At 44.0% G+C, this 26289-nt stretch overlaps 1 protein-coding gene across 3 annotated transcripts in view; it reads left to right on the forward strand.

Annotated features, from left to right (window-relative positions):
- MTUS1 (microtubule associated scaffold protein 1) overlaps positions 1-26289 on the forward strand; it is a 136639-nt gene that overhangs the window by 102763 nt on the left and 7587 nt on the right. For 2 of the 3 annotated variants that reach the window (XM_036250038.1, XM_036250039.1), the window contains 4 exons: positions 4849-5063; positions 13466-13532; positions 24533-24747; positions 26024-26129. In XM_036250038.1, coding sequence (XP_036105931.1) covers positions 4849-5063; positions 13466-13532; positions 24533-24747; positions 26024-26129 — 603 coding nt within the window. Of the gene's footprint in view, positions 1-4848; positions 5064-12423; positions 12478-13465; positions 13533-24532; positions 24748-26023; positions 26130-26289 lie in introns of those variants that run through there. The other variant, XM_036250040.1, reaches the window with a different exon arrangement.

The raw sequence follows: 26289 nt of genomic DNA on the forward strand, positions 1-26289 counted from the left end.
AAAGTGGTGCTATGTTATTAAATGGAACATAAGGGCAAAGTTTGGTTCACATTATGCTCATTTCCTGTAAATAATGAATCCTGTAGGATTTAAGGGAAACTGTTGTGTTATAGTAGTGTTTCTGAGCACTGGGGCTTCGAGCATCACTGGAGACTTTTGAATCATCTCTGCTCTTCGGTTGAGCACAGAGGGCGGAGGGATGCTCAGACTGGTCGTCTGCTACCACGTGGTGCGACTTGGTCCTCTGGGAGCACAGGATGTGGAGCGGAAGATTGGGGTCACAACTTGCTTTTCTGCAGTGTGGTAGCTTATTAGCTCTTTTGTTACATTTGAAGCCATGCACTCTTAGAAGAGTAATATGTCAGTGTTTTCTTTTCTCCTTAAACATAAGTCTGTTCTGAGTAGTCAAATACAACAAAACTCATGTTGCTTAGATTCCTGTCGAGATTCCCCAAGGAAGAAACACAGATTGACTATGTTTTCTCAATGGCTAAGTGTAAAATAGAGATTTTAAATGCTTAGAATTCATTTTAGCCACCTTTAAAAAAATAATACTACTTTTTCATTTTGAACAGGTAACATTTACCCCAAGGTTAAAAAGTATAAAAAAAATGCACTAGAATGCCTCGTGTCTGTCTAGTTCCTATTCCCTTTTCTGGAAAAGTAAACATTGTTAGTACTTTTATATGTATTATGTAATAACTTTTTACGCATTTATAAGAAAATATTGCCTTATATGCCCATTTTTGTACAATGGAGCATATTATCTACATTGTTCTTTAGTATGCTTTTTTTCATTTACCATGGAGAGCTTCTTAGTTCTGCATTACAACTGTGGTGTTCCACTATATAAATGTAATTTATTTAACCAGTCCTCTGTTTATGGACATCCGGGTTGTTTCTTTGATCTTCTCTTTGCCAACAAGTTTGCAATGAAAACCCCTCTCGTGATGTCATTGTACTCCCCTATAGTATTCATAACAGGATTGATTCCGGCTTCCCAGTTACAAATTCAATAGTTTGTGTTAGACAAGGCTTCTCCCAAAGCTTTTTATGTTTTCAAACATCAATTTGAGTAAATGAAATTGTGCAGACAGATGTGACCAGAATTGTTTTCGATGCTTGGATGAGATTCTCAGGTAACATTTAGCACTGCATCATGGTGAACAGATCCGACGATTTTGACAGCAGTGTCTGTGTTCGAGGTGTGAGGCTTGGGTTTCTTGGCTGGACACTTAGGAGCTGATGTGATGGATGGGCTTCCCCCATGCTTGAAGTTCCAGTTCTCAGGCCGCTCAGACAGCCGGAGAGAAGGAGGCTGGTGTGCAGACAGCTTGGATTTTCCGGAGGCAGTCTCTTTCCCTCCCCTACTTCTTTAGTGAGATGGAGCTGACACCTGACACTGAACTGCGTCTGAAGGGGAGTCAGCCCCCAGGCCCAGCACAAAGGAAGAGCAGCCAGGGGCCCGGCGCTAGCACCTGGGAACAGCCGCACGTGGACAGTTGTTTTCCAGGCTGCCTCGCAGCAAATGTGACTCAGTTCATTCGGGAGGGACCTTAGCAGCATTCTTAATGTAGTTTTGGGTCCTAGAAAACTTTCTAAACTTTCAAAGACTGTATGTGCCCTGACATACTTCATAGTTTCAAAATATGGAAATACAGTAGGACTTTTATAAGCACAAGTGCATTTTGTTACCCGAAGCTAAAACATCTGAAATTCAGTAAAGGAAATGTCCCGATGCCAGTCTCTCAGCAACAAGTTGGGAACCACGTCCACTGTCCCATCAGTGCATCCGAAAGACGTAAGAGCTCGTCTCGGGGATTTGAAGTCACTATGGCATCAGAAAAGCCTTTAACAACATTTATCAAATTAACATAAAAATCAGTCAGAAATCATAATGGATTCAGCGACCTAATAAGGAGTCTGCAATACTAACTCGATTTATAAATACTTAAAAAATATATTGACAGATTCATAGCATGATGTCAATATATTTTAAAAAAATACACTTTATATCTATTGAGAAACAGGGAATTTAGGCAGACATTATTGCTAATAGATACTTTCCATAGAGTTGTAAGTTAAATTTTTTAAAAATTTGAAAATATGATGGGAAAAAAACTTGCTCACAAAGGAGCCAGATGTAAATACTTAACTATGGCCTGACTTTGGTGTAAGAGATGATTTGAAGGAAAATGTAAAATTTGGTGCTATAAAGGGAGTACCTGTATTCTGAACCTGAGTGTGAAAAACAATGTTTAATATTGTTAATTTACATTTAATTCAGTATATTACATTTTCTTATGAAATAACTTATTAGAACTTACTACTGAATACTAAAATTCTTCTTAAAGACTAAGTAGATAAGAATATTAAAGAATGTTTTCTCTAAAAATGTCAATATGAAAGATTTACCACTCAGATTTTGTAAATAATTATAACCTAACAATTTTCAAACTTTGATATTGTGTTAAAGTATAGCATTGATTAGCATATAAATTCTAGAAAGAAAAACATTGTTAAGGAGTCAAGAAATTATTAACTCAAAGCAATGTATCAATAAATAAATGAATATTTCAATAAGTATTGGTAAGATATATAGTGATGATATCAACCAGGAGAATGAACTTATATCCACATAAATTTCGGATGGTTAAAGAATAAAAAACTTTTATTGCTGTTCTGTTTGTATAAAATATATAAAACACTGTATAAAACATAGATGTTTATATATGTAGGCTTATTGAAGTGAACAGTTCTCAGATAATGGGCTTGAATGTATCAAAGTAACATTTTATTAAGATTATTGCATAGACATTTAGTTTTAGTTACGACATAGATTACACGTCCATACCATCTCCACTTTCCAAAATGCGTGGGAACGGTAGAGGCTTGGCTTCTGAAGCCTAGGTCCTGACCTGGAATCTGCCCATAGAAGCTATCTACACCTGGGCCTTTAATGTCACCTTCCCGACCAAGGGTGACGGGGAGGGTGGAAAGAGAGGAAATTGAGACACAATATGAACACTAAAACACTATATAGTTATTATTATATGTGTAGGAAAAATGTAATTTCTAAGAACATTTTAAGAAGTGACATGAAATAAAGTAATACTAAGCTCATATATTTTGACATGTTGTAAAATAGATTGTTTTTTTCATTAATATAGTAATTCGATAAAGTTCTTCCTTTAGGACTTGAATTTAATGACTATTAACTTAGTTACTTTCTCCATCTGCTAGGGAATTGGCAATTATTGACAGACAACTATTAATGATTACTGATAAAGTATAATGGATAAATGTTCTCCCCCTCTTTTAAGTAATTTTAAAACACAATAGATATTTTATTCATTTTAGAACTGAGAATTAGTTCTGGCCGGTTTGGCTCAGCGGTTAGAGCGTCGGCCTGCGGTCCAGAGAGACCCAGGTTCGGTTCCCACTAAGGGCACGTACCTCGGTTGCAGTTTGTCCCCGGCCCTGGTTGGGTTGTGCGGGTGGCAGCCACTCGATGTGTCCCTTTCACATCAATGTTTCTCTCTCTCTCTCCCCCTCCCACTTTATATGAACAAAATATCGAAAAATGTCTTCGGGTGAGGATAAAAATAAATAAATAAATAGAACTGAGAATTATCAAGCATTAATACAAATATGAGTTAACTGTGGAAAGCAACCGTAGAAAATAAAAGCCTTTTTTTCTGTTTTTCGCTTAGAGAGTATATTGAGTGCATTTTTTCCTTTGGTTCTTGGAACATGATGCTGAGGTTTCTTTGTTTATTTCCCTTCAAGAAATCACTAGTTTCCTCCCCCTGAAAAACGAGAGAAAAGGATTCCTGTTCACGTTGCCTCTGTCTGTCTGTTACCACAGAATGTGGGTGCCTGCGAGAACAAGGAAACACTCGGGTGTTGTAGTTTCTTGTAGCTTTTCATTTTTTAGATTTAGATTTGTTTTGATTATTTGGCCTACTTATTTCAAAAAGCTAAGCTGCTTGTTTCCTGCTTTTCCAACTCTGTCTGATAGTTAAAGTGACGGAGACATTTGGAATGGCTCCAAAATGGAACAGTTTTCCACTTAAAATAGAGTAACTCCCAGGGCACCGTGGCATAGAAGGCGAATGATCACGTGGATGGTATCCCAGGTGTGCTTTTAAAAAAGATTTAAGCTATTACTGCTACTTGGAAGGGGGAAAAAACAAGCAAAGCGTATGTATGTTTGATAGAAATTAAAATAGTGTAGTCAAGAGTATAGTACTCTTAACAATGAACTAACAAAGATAAGGGACAAAATGTGAGTAAGATTTTCAATGTACATGATGATTTATTAGAGATTAGGAAATGACTTGTCTGCAGTATAAATCTTTGCAATGACCAGGCCACCGGCAGGAAAAGGGTGGGAAGTTTATAAAAAACAATGTGTAGGAGGAGGGAAAGGCATTTAAAATCCAATGATTTGTGTTTTTCTTACAGAATTTGTGACCAGAATATAGAGCTAGAGTCATTGTGACAGGTTTCTGTACCAAATTACCTAGGGAATGAGAAGCTATGAACTCAACATTATTTTGCACACAATTTTCCTGTTTCTGGGTTGCAAAATCTATTTGTTTCATGGAGCTAATTCTCTGCCCCGTAGAAATCTTTGAAAGTCAAAATTAAAGCCATTGTCTGTGTTTATGAATTCCAAACATCTAGATAGTTGATTACTTCCAGTTCTCATTCTTATGCTTTCCTTATGTGAACATGACTTAAATGCATTTCTGCGGCTTATCTAGTTGTATTTGAATGCATATGGTGATTATTGTAAAAATCACAATCATGTATTTTACTACCTATTATGAATTCCTCTTGCAGTTGAACACAGCAGACAGAAGACTCCCAGAAGTTCATGTATCCAAACGCAGACGTCGCCAGACGCGCTCTCCTCTGAGGAAGCGCTCGAGTTGGCTCAGTGTAAAACGAAATGTGAAAACCAGAGCAGATTTGTCCTGCGCCTCAAGCAGCTGGTCTCCTGCGGCAACACCAGGTTTGAGGCGCTCACCGTGGTGGTTCAGCACCTGCTGTCCGAGGTGAGGGCGGGTGCCCCCAGGCAGTCGTTTTCGCCGAGGTGGAGGGAGGGGAGCAGTGTTCATGGTTTGTTTTGTGAATATCTTTATGTTGGTGATCGGTAAAATCAGATGTAATTCATCCAGTTATGCTTTTGCCACTCACTTGATACCTGATTTATTTGGAATGAAAACATTTCTAGTAGGTACTTCTTTTTCTTCTCTAAATAGAGGCTCTTAGACCGACAGTCATGAAAACGTATTTGTGTGTTATACCTCTGTGCATCTCCAGACTATATTAACAGTATCTTTTTTTTTTTTTTTTATGCTCACCCGAGGACATTTTTGCATTTATCTTCAGATAGAGTGGGAGGGGGTGGGGAGAGAAAGAGAGAAACATTGATGTGAGAGAGACACATCGAGTGGTTGGCACCCACACGACCCCAACCGGTGCCGGGGACAGACCGCAACCGAGGTACATGCCCTTAGTGGGAACCGAACCCAGGACTCTCCAGTCCACAGGCTGACGCTCTAACTGCTGAGCCAAACTGGCCAGGGCAAGAGTATCATTTTTTTCACTTAATTTTTTTTTCATCCTCATCCGAGGACATTTCTCCATTTTTTGTTCAGGTAGAGTGGGAGGGAGAGAGAGGAACAGAGAGAGAGAGCGAGAGAGAGAGAGAAACATTGACGTGAAAGGGACACATCGAGTGGCTGCCACCCGCACGACCAACCAGGGTCGGGGACAAACTGCAACTGAGGTACGTGCCCTTAGCGGGAACCGAACCCGGTCTCTCTGGACTGCAGGCCGATACTCTAACCGTTGAGCCAAACTGGCCAGGGCTCACTTAATTTTTTATCTAACTCTGTGTAGCTTTCCATATCACACCTAGTTTAATGCTTTGAAAAATGAGGTTGATTATATTTACAGGTCAAAGAACACTTTGGAGGTGACTCCCAGTATTGGTCTGGGGACTCTTCAGAATTCCATTCCTAAAATAGTTTGTGGTACAACAAACGCAAAGCAGATTTTCTTTGCTTGCTTACTCTTTGCTGATATGCTACAAGGGTGTCATTTCAGGAACTAATTAAAATTCATTGAGAAAACCAAGTTTCTGTGAACATATGCTCTGGCATAGCAACAAAAACTATTATCGAAGGGGAAACACTGGGGTGAGACTATAACTTGGGTTCTTTAGCTACTTTGTAATCAGTTTTAAAGTAGGTGTGCATGACATCTCAGGAGGAAACAGTTCCGTGTGCTCGTTCTAAAGTTCTGTTCCCGTGTTTATTTCCCACAGAGGTTTCTGCGATATGGTGGTCTGGGCGGGGCAGGGGACACAGGGGCAAGTGACTTGGTCTGTGCCTTGGACAAGCTACCAAGCTAGTAGACAGTTTAGATTAATATTTGATGAACATTTGATAACTTTGTCCAAATATATTATTTTGAGAGGGAGATGGAGACATTTGCCTAGTTTTTAAACTGTAGCAGTATACTATATTTTTGCTTTTCTCTAATACATAAGGAAGGAATTCTAGAGTTTGTTTATATAACCAAGTGAGCTAAATTGGAAACCACATACTATTCCATTTAGGGAACAATTAGTTTGTCTTTTTAATTGTACCTACACCAGTTCTTCATTTTATTGTGCCCAACCTCACAATCTTGTGTTCAACTCTTTTCCCCCCTCCTCTCCCACAAATCACTCAGCAAGCTCTGTGACCTCCAATCCCACAGCCTTTCTCTCGTCACCCCTCTCTCCTTTCCTACTGAGGCCAGCCCTGTGCAGACCCTGGGTAACTGTCCCCCTGATAACAACTTGTTAACCAGTCTTCAGACTTGCGCGCTCCCCTCGAATCCACCCCCAGCACTGTGACAGATTCATCTTCCCAAAGACTTGCACTCTATTGACAAACCTTCCGTGGTTCTTCCTCCTCCTCCAGCTGACCCATCAGGCGGCAGCCACTAGCCTCATGGTGCTCTTGACCACTGGAAGGGTCGTCAGGCCGAACTGAGATAGACAGTAAATGTCAAATACACATGGATTTTGAAGACGTGGTATGGAAAAAAAGAAGGATGTAAACGATCTCAATAATTTTCTAGCCACTAACAAGTTGAAATGAAAATATTTTGGACATACTCTGTTAAACTTTTTTAAAATGGTGGTTACTAGAAAATTAAAATTACGTACATGGCTCCCATTGTGTTTCCTTTGGATGACCCTGGTGTATAACCGGGGATAGGAGACTCTAATTCGGCCCCAAATGCCCTTTCTGACCTTACCCTCACTACCCTATGCTCCGCTTGTAGTTGGGGAGGGAAAGAAGCAAAGGGACGTAACATTCGGTGAATATTTACTCAGCACCAGACATTCTTACTTATTAAATGCTCTCCAAAATCACAAGTTGGAATTTATCAATAAGAAAATCGAGGCATGGAGCCGTTAGGAAACTGGACTATCGTCAGACAGCTAGTAAGAGGAGGATCAGGACTTGAACCCAGGTCTGGGACACTACGAACTCAAAATCCCCTACGAACATCTTGTGCTTTTTCATCCTTTGTTCAAATACCATTACTAGGCTACTGCTACCTTTCCTGCGGACACACACATGCTCAGCTCTTATAGTAGCATCCCATCACTAGCTGCATTTGATTTACAGTATATTTGTCAGATTCATTGGACAGACAGCCGAAGTTAAAAATGCAGATTAAATAGGTCAGGCCGTTCTGCCTTTCATGCCCCTCAGGGAGCAGAGGCCCAGGCGTGGGTGTGAGATGAAAGACTGGAGTCAGCTCTTCCTTCAGCTCCATTCTCCGTCCCCAAACGCCGCGTGGGCAGAGCCTTCCACACTGTATGATCCTGGTGTTTAAAGACACTCTCTTCCCCGATGACCTGGCCTCTGAGGCGCTCATTTGGAGAAAGCCCAGTTCCCACACTAGAAGAAAGCCTCACAGGGCAGGGCATGCTGAGAGGTACTTTGTCCGTCACCGCAGGGCAAATTCTTAATGAGTTTTAGGGCCACTTCTACTGGATGTGAATTTCATCTTATGCCTCATTTGGGTCCTGATGCCCATGAATTGTGACTGCACCGGATTTCTAAAAATCCAGCTAAGCCCAGTTGGTGTGGCTCAGTGGTTGAGTGTCGACCCATGCACCAAGAGGTTGCCAGTTTGATTCCCGGTCAGGGCACATGCCCAGGTTGTGGGCCCAATCCCCAGTGGGGGGAATGCAGGAGGCGGCCAATTGATGTTCTCTCTCATCGATGTTTCTATCTCTCTCCCTCTCCCTTCCCCTCCCTCTCAGATCAATAAAAAAAAATTTTTTTTAATAAAAGATAGAAACCCAGCTAAAATCTCCCTTTCATGACTACTTTCTCGGTCCTTCTAGTTCTGTGTTCTATCTGTTGTCTGGGCTCCAAGAGCACTTACATTTGTCACTCTCTGCCTCATGTTATAGATAACCACTTAGCCCTTGTTTTTGCTTTTTAAGACAGGAAACCCGCCCTGGCTGGTTTGGCTCAGCGGTTGAAGCGTCAGCCTGCAGTCCAGAGAGACCCGGGTTTGATTTCTGCTAAGAGCATGTACCTCGGTTGCAATTTGTCCCCAGCCCTGGTTGGGTTGTGCAGGTGGCAGCCACTCAATATGTCCCTTTCACGTCAATGTTTCTCTCTCTCTCTCTTCCCCTCTCTCCCCTCCACTCTATCTGAGCAAAATATCGAAAAATGTCCTCGGGTAAGGATAAAAAAAGACAGGAAGCCCACTGAGGGCAAGACCCGTGTCTAGTTTCTTCTTGGAGGCCACCCCGCAGCTATGGCGTGTCTCATACATGATAGACACACAGTGTGTACCTGATTGAACAAGGGGATGGATAGTGAGGGTGGAATCCCAGATGTGAGTTGAACGTACGAAGTCTTTATGTAATGTTTTTTGCTCGCTCTTTATAACCAATCAGCAAACATTTACTGGTTGCCTGATGTGTACAGGGCACTGTTATAAAACAGCTGGGAAGGAAAAGTTAAGCAATTACTTCAAAATGATTTTCTCTTAACCTTCCATTACAGAAGTGATTGATTGATTGATATGTTGATGGGTAGATAATAGATTTTGTAGATGTAGATTGGTCTGTATATAGATGTATGTCTTGTTATTGCTGACTTTTTCTCATTGGTTTGGAGCTTTAGATTATGGGTAAAAATGGTTGGTTACTGGAATATTAACTTATCCTTTTGCTGCAAATCTATTTAATAACTACAACTTTCCCATTTCAGTGGCAGACACAATTCATTACATACCAGAAACTCTATGGAGTGTCTCGTAAATCTGGAAACTAATACCACACTTCCTACCTCTCTGAGAAGATACTATGGTTTGGGTCCTAATTCTCCTTTATCCTCTGTAGCTGCAGCCTTCTGTACAGTCTGTCCCCATGAAGGATGGTGTTGGCAGCAACCCTGCTGTCTTCATGAACTGGTCTGTGAATGAGTTTCTAGGGAAGCCTGAACAGGACCGAGGTCACCCCCCACCCCAACCCCTGACTGATTACCCAGGGTGCATCCAATTCTGTTTTTACCGGAGGAATCTACCCTAACATAGCGCCTAAACAAAGGTGAATTTTGAATGATACTAGCAGTCTACTATAAGTAAAATAGTCTCAGAACAACAGCAAAAAGCAGACAAAACCCATCACGTGGGCGCGGGGGAAGAAGGCAGACACTGCCCAATCTGCGCTGTTGGACGTGGCTCTTTCCTGCAACCCCTGTGCTGCTGCGCCTTTGAGCAGCCGCTGAGCCAGGCCTGTTGATGGGACGCCGGCCAAAGATTAAGTGCCTGTGTCCCAGGGATTCCTAATTAAATTATGGTGAATCCATTTTTTTTTTTTTTTTGAGCACTTCCTTTATTTAATGTATGAGTATAAAAGCATTTTTCTATCCAGAGTCCCACCTCCCTCTTTTTTCACATTGTGTGAAATTCTGCATGTTAAGCTACCAAGAGAATGAAATAAACCTGTTATCTGGACTGTAGTTCATTATCTAAGACAGAAGCACTGAAATGGGAGCAGCTGAATAAAAAGAAATAGGCAGTTAGTATCTAAGTGACAAAACACATTTATTTTATCATCTGTAACTAAAGGGTAGGTATCTTAAAGGACAAGCTACCAGGGAGAGTCGGGCGGAGACACAAACAGTGTGTGCCTGTTATGGGCACTGTGGTCAGCATTCCATAGAATCGTATTGAAAGCCCTTGGTTTTTCCATTGCTGTACTGCTTCCCCTCAGATGAGGTCATCTGCTTTGAGGCATGATGAAAGAATTGGACCTGGACGTTTTAGTTTGACCTAGGTGCCAAGCTTCTCGAAGACAGGGATCATGTCTTAAATTTCTCTCATATTTTTCCCAGCATCTGGAATGGTGCTTGGTTCATTGGTATTGAGTAATAATTTGCCAGCCAACTCAGAAGGATAAATGTCCTGTCTAGGCATTTGGGGAATGGGGATGATGTCTGTGGTTGACATTTAGCATTCCCCGAAGGTTTATGTAACGGGTCAGGTAAAGCAGACCAGGCATTCCAGAGTGTGCAGGTGGGACATGCGTGGCGAGCATGACTTGGACAGGAGGAGTCGGGAGTCTAAACAGCAGGTGCATGATTGAGGTTCATGGAATTAGGGTGATTTTTTAAAAACTGCATTCAATGGAAGACTCATGTGTTTATATGTACAAGGAATATGGGATAATCTAACAACCCCCTGCAAGGTAGTGTGGAGGGATGACTTTGATAGCCCAGGAATGGGTTGGCAAGGATCAGGACTTGCGTGGAGGTGGCACTAATAGAAAAGAGCCATTCAAGACACGTCAGGAAGGGAAAACAGACTGACGTTGGCACACCCATTTAGACAAAGAAGAGTCAAATATGACCTCACGGTTTTCCTGTCACTGTTTCTGGAGTTGACAGAGGTTGGAAGCTAGCCATGGCTCTGGGCACGGAGGGCAGGAGGGTTGAGTGCAGTAGAGTTGGGAGAAATGTCCACATGGTACTGGAATTCCTTGTCCCCAAAGTCCCTTTAATGAGCAAAATGATCAGCTGATGTATATCTGTGATAGGGTGTAAACATTTTCACAAAATGAGTCCTGGAAATTATATGCCAATTTTTTTTTTATGGACATTTGAAGCAGCTTTTCTTTCCACTAGCAATTGAGTTACCATCAAGAAAAGTGGGTTATAAGCCAGTTCACTGAATGTGTTGCAGGGCTGCCTGGGAGCATCTAGTGAAGCTGTCTTCTGATTTTCTTGTTGCTTCAGTGGCAAAGCTGCTGGTACTTGCCGAACCAGATTACCAGACAAACAAAATTAAGGCTTAGCTTGATGAGGTTAAGGAAAGTATATAGTATATGTATTTTTCAGTTTTCTAATTTTATCCTGGCTGCTTTTCCTCAAACTTTAATTTCTGTATTAGAAAACCCCACTACTTGTTTGTTTTCAAAACCTGGACTAATCTGTGATTTCAGAACAACTCAGTACTGCATTTTAAAAGTCAAGCATTTAGAGTACCATTGAGGCCAAAATGTCTCAATGAGAAAGTGTTTCATAAATTCCAGTCTCTGTTAACTGTCCATCTGACAGTGCTAGTGTGTTAACTCCAACTCTCAAAGCAGAATTTCACACTTTTTCTTAAAACACCAGAGGACCATGTTCTAAGCATTCAGATTAAATTTTGCAGAAAACACTGTTCGTTGTGTAATGTCATTTTATTTTTAAAAATTTTTAATTAATTTTTAATATTTAAATTATCATCTTTATTGTTGAATGTATTACAGATGTCCCCTCTTTTCCCCCCATTACCCCCATGTGTAATGTCACTTTAAATTCAAAGTCACAACACATAGGCTTTCGTTGTTACTCACCTGGTTCATAAGCGCATTCCACACGCAGGTGTCAGAGACCAGGTTTCCCTTTTCTATTAGTAAGGGTGATAATCTAATGACCTCAATTAGAGAGGGGAATACAAAGGCTCACAGATCTAAAAATAACTCCATTATCCATGCAGAGAAGGTCTGTTTTTCTTTCCACTGTACCAGCTGATATTGAAGTAAGTGGCAATCGATCAGTGTAATGTCTGGCTCTCGTTTTTCATAAATGAAGGGCTGTGGCTTTAAGTGATCGCAGGCTGCCTGTGCCAAAGGCACTAGCTGCGGCATCAGCTTCTGTGCAGAGAGGCGCCGGGGCAGACAGTAACCTGCAGGACGTGAAGTAAGGCTAACCCGGGACCAATGGCGCTCCTCCTGGTAGAGCTTTGAATGTAGACAGGCCGACTGGTGGGTGGCGTGGCCACCTGTGCACCTCTTGGCCAGTGCAGGGGGAGGGGGGTGTTGGAGACAGAAGCTGGAAAATGGGCTGCCCCAGCAGCAAAATGTGCCTCTATTCTCCATGTGCAGCGACAAGGGTAATTCGTATTTGTTTCTAGTGCTTTTCTGGACGAGTGTCAGGGACTAAGGCAGAGGTTGTCTGGGATTCGGGGGAAATGCTTGAAATGACAAGCGACTCTCGCCTGCAGAGGCTGGTCTCATGATCTCTGCAACACTGTGATCAAGGTGCGGCAGGGCTCCGTCTGGGCTGATCCTGGGAGGGCATTTTTGGAGAGCTTTGACTTCTGCCTTTTCCTTCCTTGCACCCTGCTTGGGGCTCTGCCTGATGAGAAACGGTGTCTAATTGCTGAATTTGTACAAGTGTGTGCAAATGGGGGATTGCTGTAAGTTGCTGGTCACTGGGAAATTATTGTTCTTTTTTTTTCAAGATTGATAATTGCTTTGTTACTACTGAATGAGCTGCTTGGTTTTCTTTGATTCATCTAGCATCTACTTAGAGTTATAGCTGGTTCAAAATATTATAATCTTCAGAAAGTAATGTGTGGCTGAGTGAAATCAATTTAATTTTGTTTCGGAAAGATTATTTCTTCACCTGAGCTTTGTAACAAACTTTGTGTCTTCCTTTTAGAAGTGAAGGATTGTAACGCAACTTTTTTTTTTAATTTGCGAATGAGGACAAAGTGCATACCAGCGCACATGTTTAGAACATTAAATATTTATCTTAAACTGATTAGGTCTTTATTGCCCTTGGAGGAGCTGCATTACGTCTCCGGCACAGTGTGCATCAGCTGAGAGGTCCTGCAGCTCAGCGGGGCTCAGAGTAAACATTTCTCTGGGCCTCGGATGAAAGTTTCACGAGACCCTGAGAAAATACAGATTCTGAAACATGAATTTCCTTGACAACTCAGGGACATCTGTGTTTTTGAAAACACAAACTGTTAGCCTAAGTGATGCCTATCTCGGTTTCTCAGTTCTGAGTCTCCTTTTTCTGGTGATAACGCATGTGTGCCTTACTGAAAGGGACCCTCTTTCAAACACCAGTAACTCGATGTTTGTTTTCCGCAGCGGGAGGAAGCACTGAAACAACACAAGACCCTATCTCAAGAACTGGTCACCCTCCGGGGAGAGCTAGGTAAGAGCCTTTTGCTAAAGTTTTGCCGGGCGAGGGGCAGAGGGGCGGTGGGTGTGCCTGTGTGCACCGTGGCTGGAGGCGCAGGCCGGCAGCTGGTAGCTCGCCCTGCTGCTGCGTCTGTGCAAACACTCACTATCGACATTTCTTTGGAGTCTTGGCAGCTTGACCTGAAGTTCACAGAATTCCTGGCACTGATCTGACTGAGCCTAGCAGAGCTGCTGATGACCAAAACATTCTTCTTCCTGGAGAGGGGGACAGAATGCTTTTTGTCATCGTGTGGATTCCCGTTCAATAGTTCCGTCACGTTCTTTCCTGAACCACTTTCATGTTGAAGGGTGGAGAGCAAATTCCCTCTCTGATGGCAGTGATCCTGGTGCACCTCCTCGGGGTGGTTCGTGAGCAGGGAGTGTGGAGTGGGAAGGACGCTGCTCACAGGAGTAGGGGGCGGAGAAGGCGCATCTGTGCCGATTGCACCCTTTGATGGGGTTGATGGAGAGTCAGGACCCACCTGGCGCTGCTGTGCCAGGCTGGCCTGTGTTGTAGTCCTTGTCCCTCCTGGAAGAGTCCTCAGGATTCGTGCAAGAGACAATACTGCCTTCCCTACCTCGGCCACCGTGTTGGGGCAGACTGGCTGCCTGTGGGCACCGCTGCCTCGGGGAACCAGCTTTTCGCGTCAGCCCCAGCCTGATCTGGGATGCTCACTGGAAGGCTGACTCCCTTGCCCTTGCAGGTTTCCGTGCATGCTGACAGCTTCACATAACCTAAGTGGAGGTGTGTGTATAAATGATGCCGAGGCAACAGCCGGAGACAAAAACTGTTCATCTAGTTCTAGGAGGAACTGCTCATTTTTCTTGGGATAAGACCAGAGTCTAAACACTGTCAGTATAATGTGCTGGACGCGAACACTCCACCCCCCCGCCCCTCACCCCCCGGGGCAGAGATTAAATAGCAGTAAGCGTGGGGTCAAGACTTCTCTGCATTCCTCTCCGCTTTTCACCTCCCAGTGGGGTACAGTGCTGGACTCCTGATTCTGTTTTTTTTTTTTTATTCTCACCTGAAGACATTTTTTTTTCCATGTTTTGTTCAGATAGAGTGAGAAGGGGAGAGAGGAAGAGAGAGAGAGAGAGAAACATCAACGTGAAAGAGACACATCGAGTGGCTGCCTCCTCCACAACCCAACCAGGGTCAGGGACAAACCGCAACCAAGGCACGTGCCCTTAGTGGGAACCAAACCCGGGTCTCTCTGGACCGCAGGCTGACGCTCTAACCGCTGAGCCAAACTGGCCAGGGCAGACTCCTGATTCTTTTTTTTTATCCTCACCCAAGGACATTTTTCCATTTTTTGTTCAGGTAGAGTGGGAGGGAGAGAGAGGAACAGAGAGAGAGAGAGAGAGAGAGAGAGAGAGAGAGAGAGAGAGGGAGAGAAACATCGACGTGAAAGAGACACATCGAGTGGCTGCCACCCGCACAACCGACCAGGGCCGGGGACAAACTGCAACCGAGGTACGCGCCCTTAGCGGGAACCGAACCCGGGTCTCTCAGGACCGCAGGCCGATGCTCCAACCGCTGAGCCAAACCGGCCAGGGCAGACTCCTGATTCTTAATACCTAGCTGGGACATCCTCTCCTGACCTTATTGTGAGCTATGGAAATGAAGGCTTCTGTATGGAAAAGTAATTTTAAGAGAGATGTAACTTCAGGACCCCAAAGACTTGAGACTTCTAGGGAAACAGTCAAGAAAAGCATACCTGAGAAACAACTCAGAGACTTTCAGCTTCCTGCCATGTTACTTAACCAGACTTCTGCCCTTTTGCTTACTCAAATGACCAACTTAATTGGCTTTTCTCTGTGCCCTAAGTAATTGAATGGCTACAGAGTTAGAAGATCAGGCCAAAAAACCCCACACTTTTTGTGTGCTTCAGAGTTCACTATAACCCAGGAGAGGTGGAGATGAGCCTACCTGCTGGCTCAGGTTTCAGCTCCTCCCCCAGACAAGGCAGAAACGCGGATGGAACACTGCTGTCATTCACTCCGCCTGAATGGGGCATCCTCTTTTTACCTGTTAGTGGATAGTGCAATTAAGTGATTGGAATCAGGACCCAGGGACTCCGCACCTCCCGTTAGTCACACAGCCTGACAGGAAGCAGCCCTGACAGTTGTGCCCACTCTCAGCTTTCCGTCTGCGATAAGGAGAGTGCCCTGGTGTCCTTTACTGCTGTTATCAGTGTCGGGATGCAGTGGCTGGCCCGTCCACGTCGTTCGGCCACCCAAGGCCAAACGCGCAGAATGTCACTGCTGCCGTCGAATGCGGTTGAGTTGCTCGAGTAACAACGTAAAGCATTTTGGGGAGGGTTTTGATTCCGCAAGGGGACAGGACAGAAGCCTTTAGATAGTTCTGCTGAAACAGCCCAGAAGCACCCAGTTTATCTGTAGCAGGAACTGAAAGAGAAACAGGTTCACACGGCAACGTTTAAAAACTCAGTTTTAAAATTGGAGGCAGTAGTGCACAGTGGTTAAACTGTTGTGACACTGTCCAGGTTCAATTCTGGTAGCTGGGAGACCTGGGCAAGTCACACGACATGTATTCTGTCCCAGTTTCATTCCCTATAAAGGGGCTGTCCTGTCCGGCCTGTGTGGCTCGGTGGTTGAGCGTCGACCCCTGCACCAAGAGGTCGTTGGTTCGATTCCCGGTCAGGGCACATGCCCAGGTTGTGGGCCCGATCCCCAGTGGGGGGCGTGCAGGAAACGGCCAGTTGATGTTCTCTCTCATCAATGTTTCTATCTCCCCCAGTGGAAGGATTGGGGGGGGGAGGATATTGATGTTAGACACATCGACTGGCTGCCTCCCACATGACCCTGACCAGGGCCAGGGCCCGAACCACAACCGAGGTACGTGCCCTGGACTGGAATCAAACCTGAGACTCTGGTCTGTGGGCTGATGCTCTAACCGCTGAGCCAAACCAACCAGGGCCCATTGGGTAATTTCTGTTTTACCTTCTCGATAAAAACTGAGGGAAGGTTCCCACTAAGCTAAGAACTGCAGAGAATAAAGACCAACCCCTGAGCTCGGAGCACTGGGCCCATATAGTCTGCACTGCTGACCTACTTCGTCCCCTCCGTTGACTGACGTTCCATTGTCATCTCACGCGTCACCTGACCGGTGGCCTGTACTGCCAGGCGAAGCCCGCTTACCTCCCACGCGGCCTGCACGCTCTGCTGCCTGCGCCATAGCTCGTCCTGGGGCGACTTTGCTTCTGCAGAACCTCGTTAGAAGCCCATCTCGGTCGTCGTCGAACAAAAGCACGAGGCCTCCTCCGCTCCAGTGAGCCCGTGACACTTCTATCCGCGTGTTTGTTATTTCTCGTGTCTTCCTGTTGTCTTCAGATAGTAATTTCCTTAATTGCAGAGATTCTTTCCTGTTCCCTGTGTAAAAACATATAATATGCTTTCCATTTTTATGGGTAACTGATAAATATTTATGGGCATTTGAGGCTTTAAAGTTCCTGTTTTTGAAAAAACAAGGTATGAAAATTGCCTCATTGGAGAGGAAAACAACCCATAGTTCCACTATCCTGACATACTGTTATTTTTATATATTCTCCTCTATTTAGAATATATAACTTGCCAGCCCCTCGCTTCCTGAGCACGCTCCGCGGTGTCTGCTCCTCAGACCCGGTCCTCAGCCTGTGTATCTGCGGTGGCGCGGTTTTCGCTCGCCACCCGGCCAGCAGCGGTCAGACTGCTTGTCCTGCCTCCTCACACCAGCCTGTGTCCTCAGTCCCCTCAGGTCCGGCCCTGCTCAGCTCTCTGGCTGCTGCCACTCTAACTGAAAGTGTCACACTTTCTGGCCGGGAATATGCTGCACTGGTCATCTAGCAGGTCACCTTGTCTCGGGCCTGCTTCTCTCCTCTCCACATGCCACTGTGACTGTCCTTCTGCAGATCGACCTTTACCTGCCCCTTTGAACCTCGCACCCTAAAAATGAATCATCAGGAAGAAGGAGAGGCAGAATAGTACCTGACTCAAAATCACCTTTTTAGTAAGATTACATTTATTCTTTTGACCGAAATGCGATTTCCTTGAAGTCTTACTGCATTTGTCTCGGGCCTGAAGCTTACGGCGTGGTGTCAGTTCCTTAGCCTGGTGTGGGTCTCCATTATGCTTTCACGCCTGAAGGTTTTCATCGTGGGCGGAATGTTTGCTCTGAGATTATGAGAGCATCTGTTTTGCAGCATGGTGTTGGCCAGTGAGTAAGCTGAAGAACAACAAAGCCTTTTACTGGGAGAGAGTCTGAGGCTCCATGGATGCCCAGCTGGCCCGTGTTCTAAGATCGTCATCCCCCATCTAGGAAGAATTTGCCAGGACTCATCAGCATGGGGAAGAAAATAATCATTTTTACCTGCCTTATCTGGCTGTCTTTCTAGCTTTCACAAGATAATTAAGCCCTAAGACCCTGAGGCGTCCATTGTATGTGGGAATTCACTTTTCTTCATCTCAGGTTGAGAAAAGACCCACGCAGCTAAGGTTCCACACCGCACTCCGGGCTGTGGGACCTGCAGGGGTAGGATGAGCCGCGTGAGCTGTACCCCCTCTGCCGAGGCAGTTCCCTCTCTAGTGAAATGGGATTGTAGTTAATACTGATTTTATTGACTTGACATGTATCCTTTATTCTGCTCACTCTGGGTTCAGTTTGCTCTACTTTTTCTAGTTCCTTAAGATAATAGAATTAGGGTTTTTATTTGGGATCTTTATTGCTATGAACTTCCCTTTTAGAAATGTGTTTGCTGCATTCCATAGGTTTTGGTATGTTGTATTTCCATTTGTTTCAAGAAACTTTTATTTCCCCTTTAATTTCTCTCTTGATCCATTGGTTGGTTTAGGAGAGTGTTAATTTCCTTGTGTTCGTGAATTTTCCAGTTTTCCTTTTGTTGTTAATTTCTAATTTCAAGTCATTGTGGACAGAGAAGATACTTGATTCTTCTTGAGTTTGCTGTGAATAGCTTTTTGACTTAACATATGGTCTAGCCTAGAAAAGGCTCCACGTGTGCTCCAGAGGGTGCATTCTGCTGCTGTTGGAGAGAATGTTCTGTCCATATCTGTTCGGTCCATTTGATCTATAGTGCTGTTCAAATCGACTGTTTCCTTATTGATTCTCTGTCTGGATGATCTATCCATTGTTGAGAGTGGGATATTGCAGTCCCCAACTATTATCCTATTACTGTTTCTTTTTCCTTTTAACTTCGTTAGTTATTTTATTACTTGTAATAAATGTGAGAGCACTTTGTAAAGTATGAACTGAGTTTAAAGGTTAGGTGGTATTATTCATGGGAGAATTGATTTGATAGTGCAGGCATTTTGTAAAAGTAAATTCCTGATACATTATGATTAGTGGAAGACTTTGAAATCACTTCATGTCAATTCATTTAATTCCCAAGGACAATCAGAAAACCATTTGTCACTAATTTTGAAATTTAGTGAAAGGCCTTTCTCTGCCACAGGTCTACAAATTTCTTGGTCACATGAATAAGTGGTACCTTTTGGCAAGCAAAACCTGGGGCTCTTAGGAGTAGTTGTTCATTCCACAGTCTGTGAATTATTATTATATATACAAAATATAATACTGTCTATTTCCCTCTGTCCTCACCAAACTACAAGGTGAGCAGAGCAGGTGCATCTGGAAACCGATATGCAGAAAGTTGGGAATGACTGTTGTCGGATCATCTAGGACCCTGCCCTTTTGTTGTTCTTCTGTAGGCTCCTGCCTCTCCACAAAGTAGCAATTTACTTTTTAAAAATGGCTTCTTGGTTACTTTGTTCAGTTATATTACTACCTCCAGTTCTAAGCTAATTAAACTATTGTTTAAGAGAGAAACCAACATAGTCAGTTGCCCTGGAAGCGTGTCATTGACTGGATTTCTCCTCACAGAATAATATTATGAAATAGTCACACTTCTGTGGTAGTAGGTAGAATCCCCACTCACAATTAATTCTAGGGCAGGGGCACAGGAGAAGTAAGAGAAATGTTATGTAAGATGTTAATACTTGGGGCAGCCAGGTGAGGGGTATACAGGAACTCATTGTACCTTTTCTATAAATCTAAAATTATTCCACAATTAAAAGTTAAAAAAACAACAACAAAACTCTTTACCCTAAGAGGTGTGTACTATTGAAGAAAGTAGCAAAGGTGCCCAGAACTAAGAGCCTGAGTCTTGCTCCCCAGGTGGCCAGAGAGATGGAGGGAGGGACCCAAAAAAGGCAAGCAGAGAGGGGTACAGGCGTCTCGTTTGCCTCGTGGATGGGGCCGAGAAGGGGATCTCTGCGCAGGGAAGGGCTGGCACCCACGGCCAGCCTGCTGGGAGCATCCGGAGAAAGCATGCGTGTACAGTTGGGGAATGAAGTCTTCTTTTCTGGTTTGTCTTTCTTTCTGTCATGATCTTTTATATGTCATCACAGACATTTATTTACAGGCTCTGCCAGGTGACCTTACCTCCCCAGTTTTATTTTTTTCTTTTCTTTTTTTTTTTTATATTCTATGTCCAGTTTAGATAAAATGACTGAAAAATTGGGAAAATTCTACTGCATAGAATGTCAAGAACAAGAGAGTTGAAAGAGGAGATTGGATGTGGATGTGCGCACATGTGTATTTATCTTCTCTGAATGCTAGACAAGCAGGTCTTCTTGTCAACTGGCACATGCTGTCACGGAACCCCAAGCATGTCTTTGAGGGCTCATCAGACACATTTGAACTGGTGGGCTTTTGCAAGGCTGTGAATAACAGTGACATCTACTGCATACTTTCTCTGGTTAGGCACTGGGCCAGCTGCTTCACATGGATTTTATTTTATCCTGCAGGAAAGACACTAAAATATTGTCTCCATTTAAAAAATGAGGAAATGCAGGTTCAGAAAGGTTACATAATTTGTTCAGATCACAGAGCAGTTAGATGGTGTGGCTGAGATCTGAATCTAAGAATTCTAGCTCTTTTCCATTAAGACATGTTAATGTTCTTGAGAATTAAAACGTGTGGTTGTCTCATGGTGAAGCGTGCTATTCAGACATAAAAACCAAGAAATTTCTGTATCTCAAAAGAATATTAAAGTTTAGGACCATGGTTATCTGATGGTTTTCTCTGCAAACAGTCCGTTTATCAGTCGCCAAAGGGAAATTAGTCTCCACGAGATGGAAATAATAAAAATCTGACCTCCCCGTCTTGGGAAGGCGCCAGACTAATTACGTAATGGCTCCATTTCCTCTCCTTGGGGATAACTGCGAGAGGACCTGGGGTAAATCCAATTCTATTTCTCAGAGATTATATTTGACTCTGACATTGGGCCTTTTCTAGATGTCATCCAAAGAGTTATTTGAAAAGGAAGAGTATCCAGCATTTCGCCACTTCTTCGGAAAGATGTGTTCCTTGCTCAGTTATCGATGTTTTAAGCTGCCGGGGAGTGTCCCGGGTTTTTCCGGTTTTCTCGTTAGCCCAGGATTCTCGGACCTGGTTTGTCCCGGACTGAAATGTGGACTTCTCGTCTGTACCAGAGCCTTGTTTCAGGGCGAATCTTGTAAATGAGCGGGAGGCTTTTCTTCGTATTGGAAACTGGCTTTGTCATTTCCAGGTCGATGCTGGAAGTGGCTCTTCCCACGCGTGTGCGGGTCTAGCCCGTGGCTTCTGCGGGCAGTGCTTTGGTGCCCTTGCCCAACACGCTTTTAAAAATCACCTCATGGAATGATTTTTGAAAAACCAGGACAAAGGACTACTTTGTACTGTGTGGATTTTGTATTTATCCAATAACTTCCTGAGAGCGGTATCACAGAACAGTATGGGAAGACTCCTTGTTTACTGGTCTAAATTCTGAAAGAGTTTGTGTTTGATTTTGGCCTTGCTGGGTGTCTGATTAATTGACCACAAGTGAGTGGGACTCTGGAGAATAGCAAGGAAGAGACAAGACTGAGAATGGAGTCAGCAAGCAGGGGGATGTGCGAAATCTCTCCTAACCTGTAGTAAGTGCCAGGAAAAGCCCAGGACCAACACCTGGGGTGACAGGAACCCTCGGAGGATCCTTGATAAACCTTTATGTGGACGTGTCCTTTAAAAAAGTATTTCGTGAGCCTTCATACCAAGTAAATGTTTCCTCAGGAGCCCAGGCCAGCTAATTCGAAGTGAAGCCCTTTGTGTGAGTGATCGCTCAGCCCAGCTGTTCTGCACGCGGCACACCGGGTGGCACGCAGAGCAGAGGTCCGCGCACAGCTGCGGCTGAGGTCACCGTCCCGGCTGCGCCTGCGCCTGGGCTGTGTACCAAGAGCAGCAATGCACCCCTCCCATCTCACCAGCTCCTCCCTTCCCTCCTCCTCCTGTCTGTCTGTCTGTCTGTCCTCCCTTCACCCTGCTCACAGTGGTGAGCTTTCACACAGAAGCTCTTCCGCTTTCTAGTTCTGATAGGAGCATCTGGATGGGCTAGGATCACGTTATTCCTTCTTATTCCCTCTGATATCTGGAATCCCAAGGGAATTAAGCAAAAGGGCTGTGTGAAAACGGCATTTTTCTGACTAGAAAGCTATTTGATACCTTTAATGACTACTTGCAGAATGTTTTTCTATTGCCCACTTCCCTGCAGTGTTCCAATACAGAATCCACACGGGAGAGGCGCGTGGCCCCGGCACTGTGCGTGGGCCCTCTGTGCCGTTAGTCAGCAGAAGTTAAGGTTGTGTCTACTCGTTTGACAAACACTGGCCTTCTGGAATTATTTTTTTTCTCCTTTGATAAATAACGAGTGCATTAAAAGGACAAGTGAATATGAAGATGTTCTTCAGTAATTGACGTAACCATTATCTTTTACTGAACCGTTAAAAAAAATAATAACTTCCCAAGTTTCTTCCCAAAGGACTGAGTTGTCAGTGATATTTCATGGAATGGCCTCTACAGTCTGGCCTCCAGCTATAGTCTTCTCCATGTTCAGAGCAGCATTATATTCTCAGTTGCCAGAAGGTGGGAGTAACCCCGTGGTCACTGAGGGGTGACTGGAAAAGCAAAATGTGGTGTCTGCCTACGTACGGGAGCATCCCACCCCGCTTAGAAAAGGGCAGGAAATGCTGATACCTGCTAGGACCTGGGTGGACATTGAAGACATTCTGGTAAGTGAAAGCAGCCAGTCACAAAAGGACAGATACTATTCCTCTTACATGATGTACCCAGAGTCGTCAGATTCATAGAGGCGGGAAGCAGGGTGTCAGGCTGTGGAGAAGGGGCGCGGAGGAGTTGTATAGTTGGTTAGGAGTTTCAGTTGTAGGGCAAGTCCTGTAGGTCAGTGATGGTGATGGTTGCACACAGTAAATGTACTAATGCCATAGAACTGGGCACTAAAAGTGATCAAAATACCAAATTGTATGTGTAGATTTCCAAAAATGGAAAAAAAAAATATTATTTTTGAATCTGCTGACCAAACCTTCTAGACCACTCCAGCTGGATGTAAACTAGCTTGAGAGCCTTCCTCAGGCCCTTGGGTTCTGCCCTGGGTGGTCGCCTCTCAGGTGTGTAGGTCTTGTCTTCTCGGTTAGACGGGAGCTTCGCGGAGAGGCCGCCTCTGGTCTCGGGTCCTGGCACAGGAGGCAGCGGGTGGGGTGGGAGGGTCACGGGCAGAAACAGCAGGATCCAGGTTGCTGCCTGCAGTCCAGTCTTCTACCACGTACTGGCCACGTGCCCAGGAGCAAATTATTTATCTTCTCTGTTGGCTTCCTTATATATATTTACATTTAGAAATAAGGTTCTCTCAGGACTTCCGTGAGGGTTAGATGAGAGAACGTCAGGGAGCCCCCTTCTGTGCCAGTCGGCAGTCATGTTTCTAATGTTAGTTCCTTTCTCCTTCAACAAATATTTGTGGGTTTATTTGTATTTTAAGGGTTCTCTTTAGCAGACACTATTCTTGTCATTATTTCAATATGGCCCGTTTCACCTGTGCAAGAATACTGATAAGGAGCCCGTATCAGCACGGGCGTTGGGTTCTCCTGCCACGTGGCATGTTCCCAAGAGAACAAGTCTGCTTCACCACCAGGAACGCATCCCAGGAGCCAGCCAGTTCCACATTACAATAATCACTGAGCTAAACTACCCTTTTCTCTACCCTAATACCATCTTTTTCCTTCTGTAACTCCTAAAGTATATTTTCCTTATCAAAAGAGAGGGAAGGATTAATTTAGCACGCTCACCGGTCACCGTTTTGTATTATCCCACTTACCTGTACTTAACATCAGTGAAGGAAGGCTGGAAAGGTTTGAAGTCAGACTTCCTGAGAAATGATAGAGGTCCCTCAGGACTTATTATCGTGTGCCGGAGTGTGTATTTGTGTGTGCGTTCTACAGTGTACTGTTGGTAATGCTGGTTTTGGTTGTGGTGAAGAGGAGGATGTTCTGATTTTAAATTATGTTTACCAGATTACTTTGCCTTTTTAAAATGTTCACCTTTCAATATATCCTGTATAATAATTATGTCATATTATGTTATGTAGCTTTCATAATGTGTTATTTCCTAAAATTTTTATGCTCTGGTGATTTGTTTTCAATACTGTCTAATATTTTGTTTTTCATAGATGTATTTTTGAAATCGGCTCAAATTAAGTACAAACTAAATCCATTTGTTTCTTCTTTCCGATCCTCTCCACTCCGTGTCTTCACTTCTCCCTGCTGGCTGGTTGCCCTTGGAGACACCCAGCCAATCAGAGCCTCTTCTCCTTGCGGCCCCTGCACTGATTGGTCACTGTGTAAAAGGATGCTCTTCACTGAGAACCTGGCTTTTCTCAAGCACATCTCTTAGACAGATAGCTCTGTGTGTGTTGTTGCTGCCAGAGTCCTATTTCCCCTTGTTCTTTTTCACTGTTCACTTCTGTACTCTTCGGTTTGAAAATCTGGCCACCAAGAACTGAGACATCACAGCTGTGTGTAAATGTTATGAATTTAGGACATTGAACAAGTCAAAGGTCATCTTTTTTCTTTTTCATCTCTCATCAGTCACTGCTTCATCCACCTGTGAGAAATTAGAAAAGGCCAGGAACGAGTTGCAAGTAGCGTATGAAGGATTTGTCCAGAAGCTGAACCAGCAGCACCAGACTGATCTGACCGAGCTAGAGAACCGGCTGAAAGAGTTCTACACCGAGGAGTGTGGGAAGCTGCAGAGCATTTACATCGAAGAAGCGGAGAAGTATAAAACGCAGTTGCAAGAGCAGGTCTGTGCTTTCGGAACCTGAGCACATTCTTGGCTGTTTATTTGAGTTTTAATTGTTGTTTGATGACCCATTTCCTTTATGAACATCCCTTGAAGAACTTTTAAAAAAGTTTAAAACAGTGACAAAGATATTTAATTTTTTCTCATGATTAAAGCAATGTATATGTGGTGAGAGAAAGGGAAGGAAAAAGATAAAATAAAAAAACAACCTTTTATCTGGTTACCTAGGAATAATCCCCTGGTGAGCATTCTGATGTTGTGTTGCTAAACCTTTGGTTTGAATTTCTTCTTCTTCTTCTTCTTCTTCTTCTTCTTTTTTTTTATCCTCACCCGAGGACATTTTTTTCCATTTTTTGTTCAGATAGAGTGGGAGGGAGAGAGAGGAAGAGAGAGAGAGAGAAACATCGATGTGAAGGGGCACATCGAGTGGCTGCCACCCTCACGACCAACCAGGGCCGGGGACAAACTGCAACCGAGGTACATGCCCTTAGCGGGAACCGAACCCGGGTCTCTCTGTACCGCAGGCTGACGTTCCAACCGCTGAGCCAAACCGGCCAGGACTGAATTTCTTCTTTTTTTAAAAAATGTTTTTTAAATAGAATTTTAGAGAGAGAAGAAGGGAGAGGGAGAGAGAGAGAGAGAGAGAGAGAGAGAGAGAGAGAGAGAGAGAGAGACTGATCAGCTGCCTCCCGCAGGACCCCACCAGGAATTGAGCCCACAACCTGGGCATGTGCCCTCACCGGGAATCGAACTGGCGACCTTTCAGCACACAGAACAATGATAATGCCCAAACAACAGAGCCACACCGGCCAGGGCAAATTTCCTCTTCTTTTTTAAAATGGCACTTGTTTAATAACCCATATTTTTCACTTAACAATATAAGCTGCTCTTTAATTTCCTTGTTCCCTCTTAAAATCAGTTTTCCATTTAGCAAATATGTAGAGTCCCTACGATCCGCCATGTGCTAGGGACTGAGGATATAGAGGCCAGCATGACAAGTGGAGCCGCCATGGTCCTGTCAGCGGACATGCTCTTTCCTGGTGATGGACTGACCATTTCTGTCAGCGAGCCCTGCGAGCTGTGTGTTTGGTCCTGAGTGGGGACAGAGTGGAGGCCTAGGAGTGGCAATTCAAGTGACGTTGGTCTTGACATGCGTTAGGTCGCCCTTCACTTGAATGCAAGCTGTATGTCAAGTTTCTTAGTGTTGCTGCTTACCATTGAACTCGGGACTTTTGATTTTACTGGTAAACTATTGTTTTGTTGTTCTTCTCTTACAGTTTGACAACTTAAATGCTGCCCATGAAACCTCAAAGTTGGAAATTGAAGCTAACCACTCAGAAGAAGTAGAATTACTAAAGAAGGCCTACGAAACCTCCCTTTCAGGCAAGAATACTGTTTTTCAATTTAAATAGAACAAGATCTAATGGAACAGCGTGATATGTTTTAAAACGGAAATGATTCATAGCTTTTTCCTCCTCGGAGAAGACCCCGTGGCGTTCAGCTTGGGGTGTTTTGGTTTCTGTTGGCATTGTTCATTGTTAGC

This window comes from Molossus molossus, unplaced genomic scaffold (assembly GCF_014108415.1).
Source record: "Molossus molossus isolate mMolMol1 unplaced genomic scaffold, mMolMol1.p scaffold_m16_p_9, whole genome shotgun sequence".
Classification (NCBI taxonomy): Eukaryota; Metazoa; Chordata; class Mammalia; order Chiroptera; family Molossidae; genus Molossus; species Molossus molossus.